This window comes from Sus scrofa, chromosome 3 (genome assembly GCF_000003025.6).
Source record: "Sus scrofa isolate TJ Tabasco breed Duroc chromosome 3, Sscrofa11.1, whole genome shotgun sequence".
In the NCBI taxonomy this organism is placed as follows: domain Eukaryota; kingdom Metazoa; phylum Chordata; class Mammalia; order Artiodactyla; family Suidae; genus Sus; species Sus scrofa.
In genome coordinates this window covers 22,510,067-22,534,858 of record NC_010445.4, presented here as the reverse complement: position 1 = coordinate 22,534,858, position 24,792 = coordinate 22,510,067, and the positions used below count along the sequence as shown (strand labels likewise).

At 52.5% G+C, this 24,792-nt stretch overlaps 1 protein-coding gene across 3 annotated transcripts in view; it reads right to left on the bottom strand.

Annotated features, from left to right (window-relative positions):
• Window positions 1–24,792, bottom strand: part of ERN2 (endoplasmic reticulum to nucleus signaling 2) — a 27,806-nt gene extending 3,014 nt beyond the window's left edge. The window contains exons 1-17 of one of the 3 annotated variants that reach the window (XM_021086462.1): window positions 24,164–24,792; window positions 21,540–21,645; window positions 21,145–21,178; window positions 20,848–20,920; window positions 15,216–15,288; window positions 14,968–15,075; window positions 14,569–14,670; window positions 13,194–13,458; window positions 11,242–11,320; window positions 11,003–11,150; window positions 10,777–10,898; window positions 9,158–9,313; window positions 8,749–8,917; window positions 1,276–1,360; window positions 946–1,135; window positions 765–864; window positions 479–678 (exon numbers count right to left, since the gene is read on the bottom strand). In XM_021086462.1, coding sequence (XP_020942121.1) covers window positions 479–678; window positions 765–864; window positions 946–1,135; window positions 1,276–1,360; window positions 8,749–8,917; window positions 9,158–9,313; window positions 10,777–10,898; window positions 11,003–11,150; window positions 11,242–11,320; window positions 13,194–13,458; window positions 14,569–14,670; window positions 14,968–15,075; window positions 15,216–15,288; window positions 20,848–20,920; window positions 21,145–21,178; window positions 21,540–21,645; window positions 24,164–24,445 — 2,292 coding nt within the window. In that variant the 5' untranslated portion in view covers window positions 24,446–24,792. The remainder of the gene's footprint in view (window positions 1–478; window positions 679–764; window positions 865–945; window positions 1,136–1,275; window positions 1,361–8,748; window positions 8,918–9,157; window positions 9,314–10,776; window positions 10,899–11,002; window positions 11,151–11,241; window positions 11,321–13,193; window positions 13,459–14,568; window positions 14,671–14,967; window positions 15,076–15,215; window positions 15,289–20,847; window positions 20,921–21,144; window positions 21,179–21,539; window positions 21,646–24,163) is intronic. The other 2 variants (XM_021086464.1, XM_021086463.1) reach the window with 2 other exon arrangements.

Sequence of the window (24,792 nt, the reverse complement as noted above, 5' to 3'; positions counted from 1 at the left end):
CGGCTTTGTCAATGTGATGGCTCTGGTTACTGGTGTGGTGCAGGGTTGATCCCTGGCCCAGGAACTTCTGCATGCCATAGGCATTGAACAGAAGGAAAGAAGGAAGGAAGGGAGGGAAGAAGGAAGGAAGAAAGAGTAAGAAAAGAAAGAGAGGAGTTCCTGTCGTGGTGCAGCAGAGATACTCCGACTAGGAACCATGAGGTGGCGGGTTCGATCCCTGGCCTCGCTCAGTGGGTTGAGGATCTGGCGTTGCCGTCGCAGACGCAGCTCGATTCTGGTGTTGCTGTGGCTGTGGTGTAGGTCGGCGGCTATAGCTCCCATTGGACCCCTAGCCTGGGAACCTCTATGTGCCGCAGGTGTGGCCCTAAAAAAAAAGAAAGAGAAACAGGTTTGGAGGAGTGGCTGAAAAGTCACATGGCAGGTGATTCGGAGCTGGACAGAAGAGGCACTGGGAAGGGAAGGATTCCTGAGGACTCACAGGGCTGTCTGGGGGGAGAAGCTGTAGGAGCTCAGGTGCCATCCAGCCTTCCGTGCCAGGGATGCCCGAACGGAGACTGAAGCTGCAGCGGCCAGCAGGTAGCTTCTTGCAGAGGCCAAAGTCTGAGAGGACCACTCGGCCTCGGCCCTGGCCATCAGGCCCTGCGATGAGGACGTTGCCTGGTTTCAGGTCCCGGTGCACTGTGAGAGCAGAGCAGAGCAGAGCTGAGAGCTGAGAGCCGAGAGGGGAGGCAGGGGCCTGGATGGGGCACGGGAGGCGTGGGTACCTATGTGTAAGGAATGCAGGTGAGCCAGGCCTGACATCAGCTGCTGCAGTGCCATCGCGGGCTCCAGGCCCCAGCCGTCCAGCTCCGGGTGTTCCACGTACTGGGGAGCAGCGAGGGGCAGAGCCTCACTCTGCAGTCCAGGACCCCACCACCACCCACCCATCTCTGAGCCAGGCCTCACCTCCCGCAGCGAGGCCCGGCAGAGCTCCAGGGCGATGTAGTGGAACTGGGGTCCCCGCTCTGTGCAGAAGTAGCGGAGCACGTTGGGGTGCCTGTCTGACTCCTGCAGAAGCTGCACCTCCCGCCGGACCAGACCAAAGCATTCACGGAGGAGCCGCTTGACAGCCACCGCCCGCCCCTCGAACTGTCCCCTGGGCGGTGGTGAGCAGAGGGCAGATGACAGAAAAGGTTAGGAATAGCACCCACCTTGGGGATCCTTTGAACGAACAGCTCTCCAGGGGACAGGGGGCCTCTCCAGCTGGGCTCTTGGCCACCACCACTCACCACTCACCGAAATACAAAAGTCCCGCCTGCCCCGCGGCCCAGCACGTCCTTGGGGTTGAAGGAAATCTTTCCCACCACGGTGAGCTGCTCGGCTGGGGGGAGAGGAGAGGCGGGAAAGTCTTGCAGAGCCTCCGCCTACAGCCACCACCCTGCCCGATCCAGACCCTGGCCGTGGCCTTTCTCCAGCTTCCCCCTTCCATGCCCGCCCGCTGCCAGACGGTCTGGGTCCAATGCCTGGTGCTGCCACTTGTGTGAACATGGGCAAGTGATTTAACCACTCTGCCCTGGTTTTCTCATCTCTAAAGCCGAGCTAAAGTGAAGGATCCTGCCTGCCTAGTATTATTGGGAAGATTAATGGAAGAAAGGGAGGGGCAGGGGGTTACTATACTGTCCTCTTTTGCTTCTCCCTCTTTTGGCATTTTCTTGTCTTTTTTTTTTTCCTTTTGCCATTTCTTGGGCCACTCGGCATACGGAGGTTCCCAGGCTAGGAGTCTCATCAGAGCTGTAGACGCCGGCCTACACCAGAGCCACAGCAACTTGGGATCCAAGCTGCATCTGCAACCCACACCACAGCTCACAGCAATGCTGGATCCTTAACCCACTGAACAGATCCAGGGATCGAACCCGCAGCCTCGTGGTTTCTAGTCGGATTCGTTAACCACTGCACCACGACGGGAACTCCCTCTTTTGGCATTTTCTGCCCAAGTTTCTTTTCTTTACTCTCGCTGCCACTCTCCTCCACCTTCACCAGTTATAATGAACCCTTAATTTTTTTTTTCTTGCTTTTTTTAAAGGGCTGCACCTGCCGCACATCGTTCCCAGGCTAGGGGTTGAATCAGTGCTGCAGCTGCTGGCCTATGCCACAGCCACAGCCATGCCAGATTCAAGCTGCATCTGCAGCTTACACCACAGCTCACGGCAATGCCGGATCTTAACCCATTGAGCGAGACCAGGGATCGAACGTGCAACCTCATGGATACTACTCGGGTCCTTAACTTCTTGAGCCACAACAGGAAAACTCCCAATAAACCCTTTAAATTGAGGAATTGGCTTCAAATGGGAGGGAGGTGAGTGCTGTGGCAGAAGAGACTGTCCTGGGTGGGGTGGGGTGGGGGATGAGGGGAGTGAGCATTTGGATGCTGACCTGTCCCAGTTAGTTAGTTCTAGGAAGGCCTTGGTTTGTTGTTAAGAAGCGGGGAGGAAGTTCCTGTTGGGGCTCAGCGGGTTAAGAACCGGACTAGTGTTCACGAGGACACGGGTTCGATCCCTGGCCTCGATCAGTGGGTTAAGGATCTGGTGTTGCTGTAAGCTATGGCGTAGGTCAAAGATGTGGCTCGGATCTGGCATTGCTGTGGCTGTGGCATAGGCTGGCAACTGCAGCTCCAATTCGACCCCTAGCCTGGGAACTTCCATATGCTGCAGGTGCAGCTGTTTAAAAAAAAAGAGGGGGGAGTTGGCCCAGGCAGGCAGAGGACTTGGACATAGGGTCTCTTGCAAGGAACCCCTCACCATGACCAAAGCTCAGCTCCAAGGGGCCCCATGCATACAAGCTAAGTGTATCTGGCGCCCCCTAGAGTTGTGCCCCCCTCAGTGGCCCTGAGAACCCTTCTCCTTATGCAGAGCTGTCAACTTCAGTCTCTCTAATCTAGGAAAAGCAAATGAAAACCAGCATCGGGATCAGGGAGAAAAGTACCAAGCTGTCCCTCAGTACCGCTCTGGATTATGGGCTTAAACAGTTACTCTCATCTGTCAATGAGATGCAAGCAGTGACCTAAATTTATGTATCCTGGACTCTCAGGAGTGTGGGCCTGGAGCCTTGCTGGAAGCATATCACCCAGGTAAGATGGGTTGGTCTCTCTGGAAGCTCAGAAAGCAGGGTCAGAGTTTCTGGAAAGCCTGCTTTTTTTTTTTTTTTTTTTTTTAAGGGCTGCAGTTGCAGCATTTGGAAGTTCCTGGGCCAGGGGTCGAATCAGAACTGCAGCTGGGGGCCCACCATAGCCGCAGTGCACCAGATCCAAGCTGCATCTGCAACCTACGCTCATGGCAACGCTAGATCCTTAACCCACTGAGCGAGGCCAGGGATCAAACTCCACATCCTCATGGATACTAGTCAGGTTCTTAACCTGCTGAGCCACAGTGGGAACTCCTGGATGGCCTCTTTGAACAAGCCTGGCTCAGCTGCTCCAAGTGAGGGTCTCTGAACACTCGTGGTCCCTCTTCTGACCCACTTGCTTATTCTGTTGGTTTTCCTGTCTCTTGCTTCACTGCCTTCCCTGCTCTGGATGCCCTTGGCATGAGGTAAGTACTCGCTGTGTGCTTTCTGGGGTAGAGGTTCAGAGACACCCTCAGTGCTGGGATGGAGGCATGAAGGCCTTGAAGGCAGAAATAATGAGCTGGGGAGGCTCAATCTACACATACATATTTGCATATGGGCCATCCCTTGCTTCTTGCTCAGCTTTCTGTATCATGCTAATGGAGAAACAGCACATGCAGAAAAGTTCTAAAGTAATCAAAAGTTGTCACGTGATGCGGACACGGCACACAGACAGAATTCCCTCTGCAAACTCTGACAACACACAATGCATTGCGTTGCTTCTCTCTCTCTTTTTTTTTTTTGGTTGTCTTTTTGCCTTTTCTAGGGCCGCTCCCATGGCATATGGAGGTTCCCAGGCTAGGGGTCAAATCGGAGCTGTAGCCGCTGGCCTACACCAGAGCCACAGCAACGTGGGATCCGAGCCACATCTGCAACCCACACCCCAGCTCACGGCAATGCCGGATCCTTAACCCACTGAGCGAGGCCAGGGATTGAACCCGCAACCTCATGGTTCCTAGTCGGATTCGTTAACCACTGCGCCACAACGAGAACTCCTGTGTTGCTTCTCTTACATGGGTTGGGAAACCCTTCAAATCAGTCACATACTTTCACGGGCGTTGCCCAAGTGCCAACAAAGGTAGTGTGCCAGATCTGCCCTGGCTTTGAGTTCCTGAGCTGCCATTTACTGGCTTTGTGGGTCTGGGGTAGAGGGGTGCCAGCCATGAAGCTTTCTGCCTCCATTCCCTCTTCCATACAGTGAAGGTTATTGTAGCATCCAACTCACAGAAATGTGAATATCATAGAAGTTCATGCAAGTGCAGCACTTAGAATAGTGCCCGGGAGTTCCTGTCGTGACTCAGCAGAAAAGAATCTGACTAGGAACCATGAGGTTGTGCATTCGATCCCTGGCCTCGCTCAGTGGGTTCAGGATCCGGCGTGGCCGTGAGCTGTGGTGTAGGTCACAGATGCGGCTTGGATCTGGCATTGCTGTGGCTGTGGTGTAGGCTGGTGGCTACAGCTCCGATTCGACCCCTAGCCTGGGATCCTCCATATGCTGCAGGTGCAGCCCTAAAAAAAAAAAAAAAAAAAAAAAAAAAGGAATAGTGCCTGGTACACAGTAAGCGCCATTGAAACGTTAGCGCTCAGTGTTCAAGCTTGATCGCCCCTGCCAGTGAATATACGTGGCTGGGGTCCTGGAGGACACCCAACCAAGCATGTGTAGATGAATTCGTGGAAGTTAAAGGAGAGTAAGACGTGACTCCACTGCAGATGTCACGCATCATAGAAAAGGTCCCAAGGAACATCTGTCTCCTTGCACAAGAGGACTGAAACATCCAAGGTCAGCTTTCCTGGTGCAGATGTTCTGAGAATGGGTTAGGGACGGCCACGAGGTGCTGGTGCTGGAGGGCTTGTTTTGAAGAGTGGTTCTCGAAGCTTTTTGACCAACTGCCACTTCATTGATTTGACTATCCCTGCACTAAACCAAGATTTTGATGCACTGGACTCTGAATGGCTGCATATCAGATGGACAAGTCCCAGTCTATTAACCGTAGGGTGTTACACCTCACACCCACTCAGCACATACACACACCCTATATATCTACTGCATTGAGAAGGGGTGTTTGAACAACTCCAGGGCGCAGTGGCAGTAGTCATGGGCTCAACAGATATTCCCTGGGCCAGGCTCTGTGTCAACCTTGCAGCCGTAGGCAAGGCAGGCTTAGACATAGCAGCTCAGTCAGCCCAGGCACCTGTTCTCTAGTTTTGCCACAATCCCCACCACTCCCTAATCTCTCTCCTACTTGTCTCCTTCATTCATTTACTTTATCCACCTGGCCTACTCATGAGCATGAATTTGCAACCCTCCTTTCAGCTTCCAGAATGTGCACCCTGCTTTCCCTCATCTCTGAACTTTTGCCTGGGCTGTTGGTGCCGCCTCGATGGCTCCTGCTCTGCTCCTCCCTGTTCACCTGGATCATTCTTTCTTCTCCTTGGGAATCACAGCTTAGACTTCCCTTTTTTTTTTTGGCTTTTCTACGGCTGCTCCCACAGCATATGGAGGTTCCCAGGCTAGGGGTCTAATCGGAGCTGCAGCTGCCGGCTTACACCACAGCCACAGCAATGCCAGATCCAAGCCGAGTCTGCAACCTACACCACAGCTCACAGCAACACCAGATCCTTCACCCACTGAGCAAGGCCAGGGACCGAACCCGCAACCTCATGGTTCCTAGTCGGATTCGTTAACCACTGAGCCAGGATGGGAACTCCAGCTTAGACTTCCCTTTGAGAACACTTCCCATGTGTGAATAACACACCCCCTCTGTGTTCCTACACCTCCCATCACAGCATTTATCACAGAGCCTAATAACAGCCCATCTTTTCCAGGCTTTGCCTAAAGGTCATGAAAACACCAAAGTAACGCTTGTGGAAACTTTAAACAAAAAAAGCAAAAGAAATAGAGTCTCCCTCTTTCTTTCTTTCTTTCTTTCTTTCTTTCTTTCTTTCTTTCTTTCTTTCTTTCTTTCTTTCTTTCTTTTCTTGTTAGGGCTGCACCTGTAGCATATGGAAATTCCTGGGTTAGGGGTTGAATTGGAGCTGCAGCTGCCAGCGAAGCCACAGCTGCAGCAACACAGGATCTGAGCCACATCTTCCACCTATGCTGCAGCTCATGGCAATGCCGGATCCTTAACCCACTGAGCAAGGGCAGGGATCAAACCCACATCCTCATGGATACTAGTTGAGTTCTTAACCCACTGAGCCAAAACGGGAGCTCCTAGAAAGGCTCTCATTAGATTACAGAGGGCATCCTGTATAGAGATTGTTACCCCTGAGTTTTGTAATGAAGGTATCAGGCCCTATCTGGGTGTTTTATGTTCCTGGATTCCTATGTTGAAGCATAGATATCATTTTGACTATTTTCTTTCTTTTTTTTTTTTTTTTTTTTTGTCTTTTTGCCTTTTCTAGGGCCACTCCTGCAGCATATGGAGATTCCCGGGCTAGGGGTCTAATCAGAGCTGTAGCCACTGGCCTACGCCACAGCCACAGCAACACGGGATCCGAGCCACGTCTGCAACCTGCCCCACAGCTCACGGCAATGCTGGATCCTTAACCCACTGAGCGCGGCCAGGGATCAAACCCGCAACCTCATGGTTCCTAGTCGGATTCACTAACCACTGCGCCACGATGGGAACTCCTTGACTATTTTCTTAGAACAAGAAAAGAAGTGCAGGTATTTTATATAACAAAGTGTCCTGGATGAGCCAGGACTGGGATTTGACATCGTCTTTTCTCCCCCTCTGAGGATTATTGTGTCAACAGACTCACAAGGGGATTGAGGAGACGTCTGGGGAGGGAATCAGTCTATTGGACTGTGGTTGTGAGGAACCACTGAAGGATCATGGAGCGAGGAAAGATAAGGCTGAATGATGGGCACCACCTGGGACCAGGTGGAGGATGAGGTCGTCTGGGGAAAGCCTTGGCTCCAGTCAGAAGGCCCATGGAGGAGTTCCCGTCGTGGCTCATCGGTTATCGAAACTGACTAGCATCCACGAGGATGTGGGTTTGATCCCTGGCCTCGATCAGTGGCTTAAGGATCTGGTGTTGCCATAAGCGGAAGAGCAGATCGCAGATGTGGCTTGGTGCCTGTGTTGCTGCGGCTGTGGTGTAGGCTGGCAGCTGCAGCTCCATTTTGACCCCTAGCCAGGGAACTTCTATATGCTTCAGGTGCAGCCCTAAAAAAAATAAAAAAACAAAACAAAACAAAAACATGTGGAAGGTCCCTTTGGGATCTTACCTTCCACAGACGCCAGAGGAAGCTTGATGGAGCTCGTTTACAGGAGGATATTGAGAAAAGAGGAGAGAAATGTTTTAACAATAAAAAGCCCTAAAGAGAAAAGGAACCAAAAGGTACCTAGGTAATTTATTATTATTGTTGCCAAATATGATGTTACTTTAACACAAGTATTAACAACATCATCTAGGTATGATTTAATAATACTAGTGATGGTAACCTCTCATAATGAGCTGATGTAATGGGGTGAGTGTTATCATTCCAATTTTTTTGTGTGTGTCTTTTTGGGGCCACACCCGCCGGCATATGTAGGTTCCCAGGCTAGGGGTTTAATTGGAGCTGTAGCCACCAGTCTACACCACAGCCACAGCAATGCCAGATCTGAGCCACGTCTGTGACCTATACCGCAGCTCACAGCAATGCCGGATCCTTGACCTGCTGAGCAAGGCCAGAGATCAAACCCACAACCTCATGGTTCCTAGTCGGATTTGTTTCTACTGTGCCACTATGGGAACTCTTATCATTCCAATTTGATGGATGAGAAAACTGAAACTCTGGGGAGTTACACAATTCATCAAAATTAATAGAAGTGGGTGGAGAGAGTTCCCATCGTGGCTCAGGTGGCAACAAACCTGACTAGCATCCATGAGGACGCAGGTTCAATCTCTGGCCTCACTCAGTGGGTTAAGGATCTGGCATTGCTGTGAGCTGTGGTGTAGGTCACAGACATAGCTCAGACCCCGAATTGCTGTGGCTGTGGCCAGCAGCTCCAGTTCCAATTTGACCCCTTTTCTGGGAACTTCCATATGCCATGGGGGCGGCACTAAAAAGACCAAAAAAAAAAAAAAAAGTTAATAGCAGTGGGTCTAGGTCTAACTCTTCTATCTGCATCTACGGTTCTTGAATATGATTTCAACAGTAAAAATGATGGCAGAGGAGTTCCCGTCGTGGCTGAGTGGTAACGATTCTGACTAGTATCGATGAGGATGCGGGTTCGATCCCTGACCTTGCTCAGTGGGTTGGGGATCCAGTGTTGCTGTGAGCTGTGGTGTAGGTCGCAGACACGACCTGGATCCCGTGTTTCTGTGGCTGTGGTGTAGGTCGGCAGCTGCAGCTCCGACTCGACCCCTAGCCTGGGAACTTCCATATGTCACCGGTGCGGCCCTAAAAAATTTTTTAAAAAGGCAAAAAAAAAAAAAATGATGGCAGACATTTCTAGGGGGCTCAACTACACAGCAAGCACTATTCCAAATGCTTTCCTATTATTTAGGCTTGGCTACCCCACGATTGCGGCTTGTCATAAGCCGACTTTGAAGCAAAACCCGCCTTCTCATCTCTGTCCCTGACTCTGGCCTTTCCAGGTCACATAAGCTCACCTTCAGGGTCTTCAAGTGGCTGGTCTTGCTCTGAGGGGTTTTTGAGCCTCTTCCAGCTCTGTGGGGTGGCCCCCAAGGGCTGGAACTGGGCATCCTGTGAGAGAGCAGAAGGGCCTGCTGGTGCCAGGGGAGTCTGCTGCTGCTGCTTCTCCATCAGCTGCTGGTGCTGCTGAAACATGAGGGGCTAAGAGGACTCAGCCCAGGCCAGTCCCTTTCCCCCTGAAGAGCCCAGAAGCTGTGCCTGAGATGGCCTGGCCCTGGAGCACTGATATACCAGAGCACAGTATTGGGAGCTCTGGGGAGTTGCGAAGAGGAAGGTGGGGGGCAGAGCTGGATCTGGGCGAGGAAGAAGTTGCTATGTGGTCCTGGAGAGGAGGAGCAGGGCTGAGGTCAGGGGTGATGGGCTTACCTGCCTCATCAGGAAGAGAATCCATCCTCCCAGGAGGAGAGCAGTCAGGCTGGCTGCCAGCAGGTCTTGGGGTCCCAGGCTCGGATGCAGGTCTGGGGTTTTCTCTTCGGGATGCAGCTCCAGGTTTGAAGGTTCCATTCGACTCAGGCTCAGGACCTGAGGACAAAGAGGCTTTTGCTCCGAGCAGCCCCTCCCACTGTGGAACCCCTAACCACTCTTCATCACGCAGTAAAAGGCTAGGCTTAGCGGAAGGGATGATGCGTGGTCTCAGGTGGGAAACATGGCCCTCTCCGTGGTGCCGAAACATCATGGTGCCCAGGAGGTTGGTCTTTCAAACCTAGCTGAGGGCCAGCATTTCCTGGGGTGTAAATAAAAAATACTTGGAGTCCATTGTGGCTCAGTGGTAAAGAACCCAACTAGCATCCATAAGGATGTGGGTTCGATCCCTGGCCCTGCTCAGTGGGTTAAGGATCCAGCGTTGTCATGAGCTATGGTATAGGCTACAGATGCAGCTTGGATCTGGTGTTGCCTATGGCTGTAGCTCCACTTAGACCCCTAGACTGGGAATTTCCATACGCCATGGTGTGACCCTAAAAAGGAAAATATTAAAAAAACAAAACAAAATGGGAGTTCCCATCATGGCTCAGTGGTTAACAAACCTGACTAGTAGCCATGAGGACATGGGTTCAATCCCTGGCCTTGCTCAGTGGGTTCAGGAACCAGTGTTGCTGTGAGCTGTGGTATAGGTTGCAGACATGGCTTGGATCCAGCATTGCTGTGGCTGTGGCGAAGGCCAGCAGCTATGGCTCCAATTTGACCCCTAACCTGGGAACTTCCATGTGCCATGGGTGTGGCCCGAAAAAGACAAAAAAGAAAAAAAAAATACAGATACTCTTGAAGCATCATCAAAAGTGCATTCCCGTCATGGCTCAGTGGTTAATGAATCCAACTAGGAACCATAAGGTTGTGGGTTCGATCCCTGGCCTTGCTCAGTGGGTTAAGGATCAGGCGTTGCCGTGAGCTGTGGTGTAGGTTGCAGACGTGGCTGGGATCCTGCATTGCTGTGGTTCTGGCGTAGGCTGGTGGCTACAGCTCCGATTAGACCCCTAGTCTGGGAACCTCCATATGCTGCAGGAGCGGCCCTAGAAAAGGCAAAAAGACCAAAAAAAAAAAAAAAAAGTGCATATATCCACCTGCAGAGATTCTGAATTCAGTGGGGCTAGAGTGGGTGAGTCTGATGACCAACCAGATTTGAGATTTATTTCTCCAGATCATGCCAGTACCTTCTGACCTTGAACTACCAGCAACTCTTGTCCAGTCCTCTCCCAGGAGGGCATGCTTTTATCATTTGTCTGCCTCATTATCTCACTTGATAAATATTTTATAAGCTTTAAACTGAAGAAGAATAAAGAAAACTCAGACCCATATTTCAGTTTAGATAGCCAATATCTTGTTGATGTGTTTAACACTTTTCTGGCACTAACAAAAATTTTTTTTTCTTTTGAGAAACTGTGAGGTTAATGGACCCCCCCGCCCCCCGCAAAGTTGCTCCTAGAAGCCTGAGGAAAGGGTCTCCTCCTGCATCTCCCCCTACGCCCTCTGCCCTTCATAGCACTGACCTCCAAGAAGAGAGCTGGGGTCTGGGTGCTCTCTGAAGGTCTGGTAGCAGGAGTCCCACTGCCTGGGGTGGGGTGGACTCTCAGCATGGTGGTGTGCAGGACTGGGGGTGGCTCATGGTGTCCTAAGGGGCAGAGAAAAAGCCAGGGGGGGCTGAAGGTGACCCCTGCCTTCCAGCTCTGAAGCTGGGATCACAGGTCCATTATCATCTCCAAATGTGAGTCTCACCGATGAGCAGCCACTGGCTCGGGAGGGCCACACTGCCCGAGGGGTATCTGACGGCCGTGCTGGGTGAGCCCTCTCGCTCTCCTGAGACTTGGAGGGTCACTTCATCTGTGGTGGGGCCGTCAGTGGGGGCCAGGGTCAGTCCACGAGGCTGTGGCAGAAGATGGAGAGTCATGCATGAGGCGGGGGGCTCCTCTCCTGCTCCATCCCTTCTTTCCAGCCCCCCCAGAGACCCTTCTCACCACTAGCGCCACCCCTGTATGAACCAGTGCTTTAGACACATAGAAGCCGGCTTCATCCTTTCCCACGTACAGCGTCATCCTAGTAGGGAGTGGAAAAGGGGAGAAGGTGTGATGATCCTGGGTAGTTTCAGTCACCATGGTAACTGTGTATTGTCTCCTCCTACACTGACGCTGGGCTTGGCCATGTGACTTGCGTTGGCCAATGAGATAACAGCAAATATGGCACAAGGAGGGGCTTGAGAGGAACTTGTGCACGGGGCTTGCCCTGGCATGTGGTTCTGTGGAGCCCCTAGACCACCACAGGAGGAAAGCCAGGCTACTGTGCTAGGGTGTGGGAGGCTAAATAGTCCAGCAACTATGAGATAGATGAGCAAAGACATCCTAAATCGTCCAGGCTCATCCAAGCCACCCACTGGCTACCCAGACCAGAAACCACCCCAGCTGACCCACAAATGCCTGTAAAATAGTAAAATTTGAAGCTCTAAACTTTAGGGGGTAGTTTGATATATAGCAAAAGCTAACTGATAAAAAACTCTATAGTCAGGAGATTCTGTCATGGCTCAGTGGTTAATGAATCTGACTTAGCATCCACGAGGACCCCTGGCCTCGCTCAGTGCGTCAAGGACCCAGTGTTGCCATGAGCTGTGGTGTAGGTTGCAGACGAGGCTCAGATCTGGCGTCACTGTGGCTGTGGTGTAGGCTGGCAGCTGTAGCTCCGATTCGACCCCTAGTCTGGGAACCTCCATATGCCGTGGGTGGGCCCTAAAATGACAAAGGAGAAAAAAAGAATTTGTGGAACGAACAGAATGAATGGATAATTCCTGATTTCCCTAGTCTGTCTCCTGGTTCCCCAAGACGGGGACACTACAGTAGTCGGTGCTATAGGGAAGGGTCATATTTAAAGTTTTTATTTATTTATTTGCTTGTTTTTTTTTTGGCCACCCCACGGCATATGGAGTTCCCAGACCAGGGATCAGACCCGAGCCACAGTTGTGAACTAAGCCATGCCTGCAGCAATGCCAGATCCTTAACCCACTGTGCTGGGCCAGGAATCTAACCTGCGTCCCAGGGCTCCGAAGAAGCTGGATCCCATTGCATCATAGGGGCATCTCCTTTACAATTTTTTTTTTCTCTTTTTGCCTTTTCTAGGGCCGCTCCCACGGTATATGTAGGTTCCCAGGCTAGGGGTCTAATCGGACTACGCCAGAGCCACAGCAACACCAGATCCGAGCTGCATCTGTGACCTACACCACAGCTCATGGCAACGCTGGATCCTTAACCCACTGAGCAAGGCCAGGGATCGAACCCGCCACCTCGTGGTTCCTAGTCAGATTTGTTAACCACTGAGCCACGACAGGAACTCCTCCTTTACAAGTTTTAACCATCAATAAATAAACACAGAATACCTACCAAGCAGAACAGGTGCTAGCTGTAGCACTGGTTGGGGTGGGGGGCGGGGAGTGGGAACGCAGAGGTCCCCTTCCAGGCCTGATTTTACCCCATCGCTTGCTGAACAGTGGGGCTATCAAGGGAATCTTGGGAGCATGTGGGGGTGGTGCAGGGCCCTGGTTAATTACCAAAATAATTTTTTTTTTAGTCTTTTTAGGGCCATGCTCTCAGCATATGGAGGTTCCCAAGCTAGGGGAATCGGAGCTGCAGCTGCCAACCTATGCCACAGCCATAGCAAGGCAGGATCTGAGCCTTGCCTGTGACCTATCCCGCAGCTCACAGCAATGCTAGATCCTTAACCCACTTAGTGAGGCCAGGGATCGAACCTTCGTCCTCATGGATACTAGTCAGATTCTTTTCTGCAAAGCCACAACAGGAAGTCCTACCAAACTGTTTTGACTCCCGATTCAGTGGTACTAGTGTGTCATGGTCAAACATCACACCTGCCCATTGGACCTGGGCTGCAATACCTCCAGAAGCTCTTCCCGGGCCTGGGCACTTACAGCAGCTGGGTGTCTAAGGCAGAGAAGTGGGTGGCCACGTCCTGCATGCTTGAGGCAGGCAGTCGGATGTGGCCCCAGCGGAGGGCAAGGAAGTGCAGGGTGTCCCGAGCCAGCGTGAGGTGGGGCAGCTGACGCAGACTGTCCTGGTGCCATGTGTAGATGCCCATCACAGGTACGCCCAAGTCCTGGGTCCACAGCACTGCCCCGCTTCCTGGATCCACTGTTAGCAGCAGGCCCATCCCACAGGATGCCAGGTGGCTCATGTCTGCCGGGAAAGAAAGCTGGGGACATGTGGTCGGGGTGCTCTGGCCTGATGCACCTCAGAGCATCTTGGAGGGTGGAGGTTGCTCTGAGGCTGGGCTATCAGGAGGGCCACTCAGGTATGTGGAAGTCAGGTGAAATCACCTGGAGTGTTATCAAGAGGTGGGAAATTCATTGGGTCTCTCTCTCTCTCTTTTTTCTTTTTTTTTGCTTTTTAGGGCTACACCAGTGACATATGGAAGTTCCCAGGCTAAGGGTTGAATCAGAGTGGTAGCTGCCAGCCTACACCACAGCCATCGCAACACCAGATCCAAGCAAGTCTGTGACCTACACCACAGCGTATGGCAACCCCGGACCCTTAACCCACTGAGTGAGGCCAGGGATAGAACCTGCATCCTCATGGATACTAGTTCGGTTCTTAACCTGCTGAACCACAGGGGAACTCCTTCACAGGGTCTCTTTGAGCAGGATCAACGGGACAGCTGTGTAAGATGTAGGGGTCAGTCAGTGTCATCCAAAGGTGACTCAGGTGTGTGACTCAATCCTTGTCACTTAGGACAAGCAGTCAGTCATGGTCTGGCTGCCGATCAGATTCAGGTGGTCTGGAGACGCATGGGTCACTTGGGAGTCATTTAGGATGTGAAGGAGGTCAGTCGGGGGCCCTGTGTGTGTCACCTGTGATGTGTCAGGATCACCTGCATGAGTTCTCACATAGAATGGTGACCTTCAGAGTCACTTAGTCATTTGAGAAGAACCCTTATAATATTAAGGGGGTGGTCAGTCTGGGGGAGGTCACTCAGGGTCATCTGTTAGGGATCGTTCAACATTGGGGGTCAGTTAGGACGTGCGGGGATGGCTCAGGGTGTGCGGAGCTTGCTTGGGGTCCTTGTGGACTCACCCAGCGTGGAGTTAGGAGGAGTTAGGATGGGAAGGGCGGCTCAGGGTATGAGAGGGTCAGGCTGGGTCTTGAGGATGGTCCCTTAGGGCTGCCCATCAAGTGTATGTCCTTTGGTAGTTGGGGTCCCTTAGAAGGTCAGGTGGTGGGGCTTGGTCGTGCATGAGCTGAGTGCAGGGACCTTGCTCCAAGGTGGGGCCGGGGAAAGGAGGCACTCACATTTCCCAGGGGAGCCGTCCATGGGGGGCGCTGAGTAGCGGCGGTAGGTGGTGTTCCAGCGCAGTGCGGGGGCTCTGGCGTCGTGCATGGTGACCGTGTACTCTGGGGACGCCCAGAAGCAGGGTGTCTGGGAGTGCCCAGGTGATACTCCTCCACCCACACCCAGGGGATGTCATCTGGTGAAGGGGGGGGGGATTTCCTAGCCCCCAGCCTGGAGGCCAGAGTCTTTGAGCATCACGAAGGCAGAAACCAGGTCTGTTTTGGCTACTGCTGCGTAACCTTGTTTGGTGCTCCGTGAAGGGTTTGCTGATGCACAGACTGATTGACTGGCCAGGACTCGGCTTGGATAGCAACTGCCAGGCCTGGGCAGAGCTTGGGGGGCAGCTGGGCGGGACTCACGTGTCCGGCCGATGTAGAGGCGGGGGGTAGAGGGTCGCTCTGTGGTCAGCGTCATCTGTGTCTTCCCTGACTCAGGGTCCACCACGAACCAGGCATCCTGCTTCCGGCCTGCGGAAGTGGAAAGTGTGCCCGCTCTCAAGATGGCCTGGAGAGGGTGTGCCGCCTGTCTGCCCTGTGCCCAGCTAGTCCGCCCTGACCGAAGTCCCATCGCTGCTGGACCAGAACCCACAGGCTGGAGAGAGGCTTACCCGTATAGAAGACGCCATCGGAGCTACGACACGGGGAGGCGTGAACCAGCTCGGGGATGGTGAATGGCAGTCTCTGAGGAGCGGTGAGGGCAGAGAAACACAGACATCCTATTCAGCAGCTATGATTATCATAATATCCATTTCCAGAGAGGCTAAGTCCCTTGGCTAAGGTCACCCAGCTGCTGAGTAGCAAAGCCAGACCTTGAACTCAGCCAGCCAGCTTCCAGAAACCACCCACTTAAGCACTCTACTGCAAGAGCTCTTTTTTTTTTTTTTTTTTTTTTTTTGTCTTTTTGCTATTTCTTGGGCCACTCCCGAGGTATATGGAGGTTCCCAGGCTAGGGGTTGAATCAGAGCTGTAGCTGCCAGCCTACACCAGAGCCACAGCAATGCAGGATCCAAGCCGCATCTGCAACCTACACCACAGCTCACGGCAACGCCAGATCCTTAACCCACTGAGCAAGGCCAGGGATTGAACCCACAACCTCATGGTTCCTAGTTGGACTCATTAACCACTGTGCCACGACGCGAACTCCTGCAAGAGCTCTTAAGGAGCTGCTGAAAAGCCCATCCCCAGTGCCATGATGCCACCTGATCACTCCGGCCTGGCCTGGCAACCTCAGAAACACATGCTGAGGCTTCAAAACTTCAATGACTGTGACAGCCTCAGAGAGGCTGGGGAACGGTCCCAGATTAAAGGACAATAAAGAGACATGAGGACCAAACACAAGGGGTAATCGTGGTTCCGATTCTGAACTAGAAACCATAAAGCACACCCTGAGACCCGTGACAAAATTAATATGGCCTGAGAGGAGTTCCCGTTGCAGCTCAGCAGGTTCAGAACAAGTCAGAGTGTCCGTGAGGATGTGGGTTTGATCCCTGACCTCGCTCAGGGGGTTAAAGATTTGGTGTTGCCGTGAGCTGTGGTGGAGGTCGCAGATGTGGCTTGGATCTGGTGTTGCTGTGGCTGTGGTGTAGGCCTGCAGCTACGGCTCTGATTCGACCCCTAGCCTGGGAACTTCCATATGCCACAGGTATGGTCATTAAAAAAAATTAATATGGACTGAGCGTTAGATAACACTACTGCATCAGTAGTGGTTTTGATAATTTGCACTCAGGCTAATTAAGAGAAAGTCCTTGTTTTTGGAATACACAATGACATTTTAGGAGGAAAGCAGCCTAATGCCTGCAACTTGTTCTCAAATGGTTCAGAAAAAGAAAAATTTAAGTATACATGTGAATAGTAACTGTCAAGAGAGAATCATAAAGTGAAATTCATAAGAAGTCTTTTTGGCCGCCTCGTTGCAGTGGCTTGATGTGGGATCTCCGTTCCCAGATCAGGGATTGAACCTAGGCTGCAGCAGTGGAAGTGCCAAGTCCTAACCACTAGGTAGGTCACCAGGGAACTCCCAGATAAGATGTTAAACATGGATGAATCTGAGTAAAGGGAATAAAGAATTGCTCTGTACTATCCCTGAATTTTTTCCTTGGGTTTGAAATTATTATTATTATTAGTAGTAGTAGTATTATTTTGTCTTGTTTGCCTTTTCTCCGGCCACTCCCGTGGCATATGGAGGTTCCCAGGCTAGGGGTCTAATTGGAGCTGTAGCCGCCAGCCTTCACCTGAGTCACAGCAACGCGGGATCCGAGCTGCGTCTGTAACCTACACCACAGCTCACGGCAACGCCGGATCGTTAACCCACTGAGCAAGGGCAGGGATCGAACCTGCAACCTCATGGTTCCCAGTCAGATTCGTTCACCACTGTGCCGTGACGGGAACTCCCCTTTAGGTTTGAAATGATATCAAAATGAAAAAAATCCCCAAAGTCCACACAGAGAGCTCATGCAGCCCAGGTATGAGCAAGTACTGAGGGAAAGAGAACTGGGGCTTCCTGGGGGCTCAGTCAGGACAGACAACAGAAGTTGCTACAGCCCGGAGTTGGTATGTATGGTTAGTGCTGTGCTGGGGGAGCATGTGAGGTTGAGCACACCTGATGCAGATGTGCAGGACTGAAGATGGACTAATGAAAGAAGTTCATTCAGTCATTCAACTGCCACTTATTTTATTTACTTTTTGTCTTTTGTCTTTTTAGGGCCGTACCCTGAGGCATATGGAGGTTCCCAGGCTAGGGGCAGAATCAGAGCTGCAGTTGCCGGCCTACACCAGAGCCACAGCAACACCAGATCCGAGCTGTGTCTGCGACCTACACCACAGCTCACGGCAACGCTGGATCCTTAACCCACTGAGCAAGGCCAGGGATCGAACCCACAACCGCATGATTCCTAGTCGGATTCGTTGCGCCATGACGGGAACTCCTCAACTGCTGTTTAATGAGCATCTGTTACTAGCCAGGTGCTGGAACCCAGTTGTAACTAAGATGGACCAAGCGCCTTTCTGCCCAGAGTTACCTCTCTGGGGTGTGTGTGTGTGTGTGTGTGTGTGTGTGTGTGTGTGTGTGTAAGAAGGATAAAAAACAAGCAAAAACATATAAACCATAATGCCAGGTGGTGGTAAATGTTATTAAGACAAACTTAGAGAATGACTTGAGATGCTGTTTCACGTAGCGCAGCTACGGAGGAAGAACGCAAGCTGAGTGGGGAGTGAAACTTACACAGGAACATGTGGAGGGACAAGGCAGAGGGACAGAATGCTGAGGCCACTGGCTGGGTCAGCGAGGACACCAGTGCATGGGGAGTGGGGATGGAGAGGGGCAGAGTGGCCTGAAGTGAGGTCAGCTGGAGGCAAGACCACAGGCTGGGGACAAGCTTGGAGTTTAAACTGGGACTTGGACCATGAGCAGGAAAGAGCCAGGGGGAATCTTCCTTCATGGCTCAGTGGGAACAAATCTGACGAGTATCCATGCGGATGCAGGTTCGATCCCTGGCCTTGCTCGTATTGCCATGAGCTGTGGTGTAGGTTGCAGATGCAGCTCAGATCCTGAGTTGCTGTAGCTGCGGTGTAGGCTGGTGGCTGCAGCTCCGATTGGACCCCTAGCCTGGGAACCTCCATAGAAAGAAAGAAAGAAAGAAAGAAAGAAAGAAAGAAAGAAAGAAAGAAAGAAAGAAAGAAAGAAAGAAAGAAAGAAAGAGTGAGCCAGGGGAAGGAGAGCACATATATTCTGGTTCTTCTTCTGGGATTACAATTCCTTTCTGGCTTAAAGTGGGCACGATCATGAGGCTTGCCAAAGGGTGGGCTCCAGAAGTGCCCATGTCACTTGTACACCGGCACTACAAGAGCCAGTGTGTGGGTCACCTCGTTCTCCCTTTCTGCTTTGGTGGCTGAGAAGCTTGGCTTGAGATGACGCTTCCAGCCACTCTGTCTCCAGGACATCACAGTGCACGTAGCACCCTGGGGACCAACGTGGGTCACGTGGTGCCAGCAAGAAAGCCAGCTCTGCGGAGCCTTGGAGATTTCAGTGTGCGGTGATGGCAGCGTGCTATGGCCCCTCCCGACTGAGTTGGGGAAGAAAAGGCAGAGTGGAAGAGGGTTCCAGACCATGGGGACGGTCTGGGTGAAGCCCCAGAGCTGACATAGTCAGTAAATTGATTGGCGTGAGCTGGTGCAAGATGTGTGTGCACACGTGTGCCTGGAGGTGAGCAAACGGGCTGCAGAAGTGAGGTGGCCCAGATCAAGGGAGCAGGGGGCGGGGGGTCTGATGTGCTTTGTCAGCGTGACTGGGCTTTGTCTCAGATGCAGGGGCAGTGACGTCACGGACCAAGCACACCTGCCCCAGGGGACCCCATGGTGACCTCCAAGCTGGATGGGGCTGGATGTCCACTCTCCACCTGGCTCTCTCCCCAGGAGACACATTTTTGGATCCATCACTGGGAGCCCTGTGTTCTGGCTTCCAGTGGGGTTGGGATAACAGGGAGGGGGCAGGATCAGGGTGAGGGTTCCCTGGCCTCCTCTCCATGGGGTCATCGTGGGCTGGCCGTGTCCCTCCCTCAGAGCCCTCAGCTCCTGTCAGGTGGCTCTCTCCATAAGCCACCTCCAGTTCCAGGTTGAGGTTAACCACTTCTTCTCCCTCTGAGTTTAGGGCTGATAATGGTACCTCAATGTCATGGCACCTTGTGGTTTCCTATACTCGACCCACAGCTTTGTACATAATCCTGTTTTTTTTGTTTTTTTTTTTTTTGTCTTTTTACAGCGGCACCTATGGAAGTACCCAGACTAGTGTTTGAATTGGACCTGCAGCTCCTGCCCTACACCACAGCTCATGGCAATGCCAGATCTGAGCTGAGTCTGTGACCCACACCACAGCTCACAGCAACTCCAGATCCTTAACCTGCTGAGCGAGGCCGGGGATCGAACCCACAACCTCGTGATTCCTAGTCAGATTCATTTCCGCAGTGCCACAACAGGAACGCCTAGAGATGATTTAAAGAATGTGGTAGGGTGTGTGTAGGTTATATGCAAATACTGTGTTGTTTTGATATAAGGGACTTGAGCATCCTTGGATTTTGGTGGTGGAGGGCGACTGGCCTGGAACGGAACCCCTGTGGCTACCGAGGGACAATTGCATAAGCCAAGCTTGAAAAGTTCTCTTGTGTTGGCCTTGCCCTTTCTTGCTGTTTCTGGTTCCTTTGTTGATGCCATGTGAACAAGCCCAGATTTTCCTGCTGAAGGATGAGAGACCCCTGGCCTGGTCGCCCCTGTTGAAAGGCAGCCAACCAACAACCAGCTTTCAGAAAGAGAGACAGCTGACGGACCACAGACACTTGACTGACCAAGCTCAATCGAGACCACCCAGCTGAATCTAGCCTAAATTGTCATCCTACAAAATCGTGAGTCTAAATTGACATCCTACAAAATCGTGAGTTAAATACACGGTTCGCATTTTAAGGAGCTTCAGGGCAATTTGTTACTTAGCAAAAGCTAACTGATACATAGGTTTCCCCTGAAAACCCTCAGAGATCTGAGAGTCGGCTTGCTCTGCATTCACAGCCAGAGCCACCCCAATACCCCCTTTCCTTCCTTTTCTTCTCTTTCTTTCTTTCTTTGGCTGTACCTGTGGCATATGGAAGTTCCTGGAGCCAGGATCAAATCAGAGCCACAGCTACAGCAATGCAAGATCTGAGCCGCATCTGCAACCTACACTGCAGCTTGTGGCAACGCTGGATCTTAAAACTCACTGGACAAGGCCAGGGATCAAACCCACATCTTCATGGATACTACTTGGGTTCTTTTTTTTTTTTTTTTTTTTGGCTTTTTAGGGCCAGGCTAGGAGTCAAATCGGAGCTGTAGCCGCTGGCCTACACCACAGCCACTGCGATGCCAAATCCGAGCCGGATCTGCAACCTACACCACAGCTCACGGCAACGCCAGATCCTTAACCCACTGAGCAAGGTCAGGGATCAAACCTGCAACCTCATGGTTCCTAGTCAGATTCGTAAACCACTGCGCCAAGACAGGAACTCCACTACTTGGGTTCTTAACTCACTGAGCCACAACGGGAACTCCCCACCACCCCCTCCTTTCAACAGACCCCTCTGGACAGCCTTCTTGTAGTCCTTGCAGATAATCCTTTTCGGGACATTCAGATTCTACCTGTACGGCCCCCTCCACCCCCTTGGTGCACTGGGTGACAGAAGCCCGGACCCTCGCCCATCCCAACCAGTGTAGGAAACATACCATTAATCCCTGTTGTTTGTGCGTCCCCAAGATGTACAGGCTGCCATCAGCGGGGTCTGAGAGAAAGGCTGTCCTGCGGGCCAGAGAGGAACAGGGGAAGATTTCATGCACGTTCCCCAGGCTCCAAGAGGCCCCCCTTCCCTCCACTTTCGCCACTAGGAGGCGCTTACCCTGGCAGGAGGTACCACAGAGCTCCAGACCCAAATCCCTTAAGTCCAGCACAGCCTCCCCGCCAGGCAATGAGGGCTTCCCCATCTCCCAGCCGCCTGCTCCTTAAAAGACTGTGGGTCCACTTACTCTGTGACGTACACTGGCCCTTGGATGATGGGATCTGCAGGGACAGGGACATAGGCGTGAGTAGCCCCCTCCAGACACCCCATCAAAAGGCACACCTTGCATTGGGTGCCTACTGTGTGCCAGACACCCAGCCAAGCATTTGACATGAGTGTGGTTTAATCCCCCAAGAACTCTGTGTCGTAGGCTCGTGACCCTTGGCCCCTTTTATAAGTGAAGACATTGAGACTCAGAGAGGTGGAGTGACTTTCCCCAGGCCACACAGCTTGTAAGTGGTGAAGCTGCCTGCAGACGCCTGCTTATTGGATTCTGAACCACATGTTCTTCTCCTCTAATGCCAAGGTGACCCCACCGCCAACTTGGGGTCCAGGGAAGGAGGAGTGATTGCCCTTGCTTACCATCCTTCAGCGTCCACTTCAAGTCCCCTGTCTGCTTGCTCAGCGCATGGAGACTTCCATCCAGGGTGGACACTAACAGGAGGCTCTCTGGCTTGAGGGTCTGGACCTGCAGTGAAAGCAAAGTCACCTCTTCTGGGAGTTCCCGTTGTGGCGCAGTGGTTAACAAATCCGACTAGGAACCATGAGGTTGCGAGTTCGATCCCTGCCTTTGCTCAGTGGGTTAAGGATCCGGCGTTGCTGTGAACTGTGGGATAGGTCACAGACACGGCTCAGATCCCACATTTCTGTGGCTCTGGCATAGGCCAGTGGCTACAGCTCCAATTCGAACCCTAGCCTGGGAACCTCCATATGCTGCGGGAGCGGCCCTAGAAAAGGCAAAAAGACAAAAAGACAAAAAAAAAAAAAAAAAGGTCTCCTCTTCTGAGAGACCTGGGACCCTCCTAGTCCCTGCTCTGGGCAGGGCTGGCTGTGACTCTCCTTCCCTGGAGGGAAATAGTGAAAGAAGGAAGGGGGATTGGGGGAGATACTGGCCCCGCCCACTGATCTCCTCAACCCTAGAGAGGGGTGACAGTGGGAGCTGGGGGGCCTCAGCTTCTGCAGAAAAGACTTCAGCATCCCTAAGAGATTGGTGGTGGTATTATTCTCTCCGTTGTACAGGTGGGGGAAACTGAGGCTCAGGATGGGTAGGTCTTTTTTTTTTTTTTTTTTTTTTTGCTTTTTAGGGCCACACCTGCGGCATAGGGAGGTTCCCAGGCTAGGGGTTGAATTAGAGCTACAGCTGCTGGCCTGCACTACAGCCACAGCAACGCCAGATCCGAGCCACGTCTGTGACCTACACCACAGCTCACAGCAACATTGGATCCTTAACCCACTGAGCGAGGCCAGGGATCTCCCCGCGTCCTCATGGACACCAGTCGAGTTCGTTAACCCCTGAGCCTTGATGGGAACTCCAGGAAGCTTAGGTCTTCAGCCTCCAGCCACACAGATAACAAATGACAGAAGTGGGACTTGAACCACCATCTCTCTGCTTCTGGGATCCAGTCTCTTTCTCCTGTGCCTCACAGTCTGCCTCTCTTGGGATGACCCATTCTGCCTCTCCAAACCGGCCCAGCTGCTTTCAGTGCCAGGCTCTGACGGGGGCCCCCTGAACCGAGGCTGGGGGGGTGGGGGTGGCCGAGGGAGGGAGGGCCGGTGCTGCTCTTGCATCTGGCCCCTGCTGGGCTAACTCACCTGTTCTAGCCCTTCCTTGAGCAAACAGGGCGGGGCTGAGCTCCTAGCAGGAACCCTAACATCCGGGTGGCCCAGCCGCACCCCTGCAAAGGCCACATCCTGCTCCAGGACCCTCAGGCTTGGAGCTCAGCCAATGGTTTGGGAGTCAGGAATCTGCCTCCTCTCTCCTAGGCCTGTTCTGTGATCTCCAGCGTGGCAGAAGGGACAGTGGTCTGGAGAAGAAGCTACAGACTGATTGCCCACAGAGGCGTTTGGTTTGACCATTACTGTATATTTTTAAAAATCTGCTTTTAATTAGCTACCGATTTTGAAAAAATTGGAAAGATCTCACTGAAACATCAAGATTTCTAATTTTTTTCTTTTTCTTTTCTTTTCTTTTCTTTCTTTCTTTTTCTTTTTTTTTTTTTTTTTTTTTTGTATTTTTAGGGCCGCACCTGCCGCATATGGAGGGTCCCAGGCTAGGGGTCTAATTGGAGCTGTTGCTGCCGGCCTACACCACAGCCACAGCAACATGGGATCCGAGCTGAATATGCGATCTACCCCACAGCTCATGGCAATGCCGGATCCTTAGCCCACTGAGCAAGCCCAGGGACCGAACCCACAACCTCTTTGTTCCCAGTCAGATTTGTTTCTGCTGCACCACGACGGAAACAATTTTTTTTTTTTTTCATTTCTAGTTTTTCCTCAATTTTCTGCAAACACCCAATCCAGCCACTTGAGGTCCCATTCCTTCTTGGCAGCTGTGGGGTGGGTCCTGGGCTGGAAGTGGGCATGGGGTGGCATAAGCAGTTATCTCTAAGTTCCCATTCACTGTTCCAGAGGCTCCAGGCTGGACAAGGGGATTCCAGCCCTGGCTTTGCCTTCTTATTGCATTTCTGTACGACTGGACTTTTCTGAGCCCAGCAGGGCTGGACTAGATCCTGGTACCTCTGGCTTATTTATCCCAGGGGTTGTGAATCCCGGGTCCAGTCACGGGTAAGGGGAGAACACCTGATCTGCCTGAATTTGTCCACGAACCTAGGTGTGTGGGCGATTTCTCCACAACAGACGTCTAAGTTGATCATAAGTTCCAAGGAAGCCGGGATTCTAGAAGTTTCAGTAGGAAAGCCAGGGCCCCCTCCCGCAGGCTGTTCCCTCCACCCACATCCCCACCCGGACCTTGCAGGAGGGGTGGGGGGGTTGCGTCTACCTGCGCCTTTCCTCGCTGGCAGGTCATTCCAGCTCTTGAGGCAACTGGCAAACTCCCAAAGCTAGGGGGTTTTCTCAGGCCAGGGGCCGAATTGGGGCGATCCGGCCCCGGGGGGAGGGTGAGGCGCCCCCTGTGGCTCCGCCGCTCCCCCTCCACCTGCGCCCAGGACGCGACCTGCAAAGCTCCGCATCCTCCCGTTTCTCACCTGTGGCAGCAGCATCCCCAGCAGCGCCGGGAGCCGGAGCAGGAGCGGGGACCACGGGCCGGACCTCCGGGCGGTGCTCGCCATGGTCCGCTTAGACGGCAGCCACACGGGGCGGGCCGACCCGGTCCCTTGGTGCCTCCAGGGGACAGCGCGGCTCCCCGCCCGACGGAGGAGACTCCGCCCCGGGCTGGGCCAGCTGGGTACGCAGAGGCCAGGGCACAGTCTCGGCCGGCACGCCGCTTGCTCCCCAGCCTTTCCCATCGCAGTAATACGCGCACGCATCCCAGGTCACCCCGCAAGGGATGGCTCTGAGCTTTCCCGAAAAGGGATTTTTACCCATTGAGCCCCTTTATGGAGAATTTGCCACCTGCATTAATCTTCACAGCATTTCCGATGTAAAAGCTGAGGGTTGGAACTGGCATTCGAATTCAGATGTCTCACCTCAAAGCTGGTGGCCTTTGTTACTATTCTAGCGGCCTTTGCTGAGACATGATGAAATATAGATTAATTGGTTGACTCAGTTATTCATTCAATAAATATTTATTTTTAACCCCAGCCTGGGAAGCAGGGGAGATAAGGTCCCGGTTTTCCTAAAACTTACAGATTTTTTTTTTTTTTTTGGTCATTTC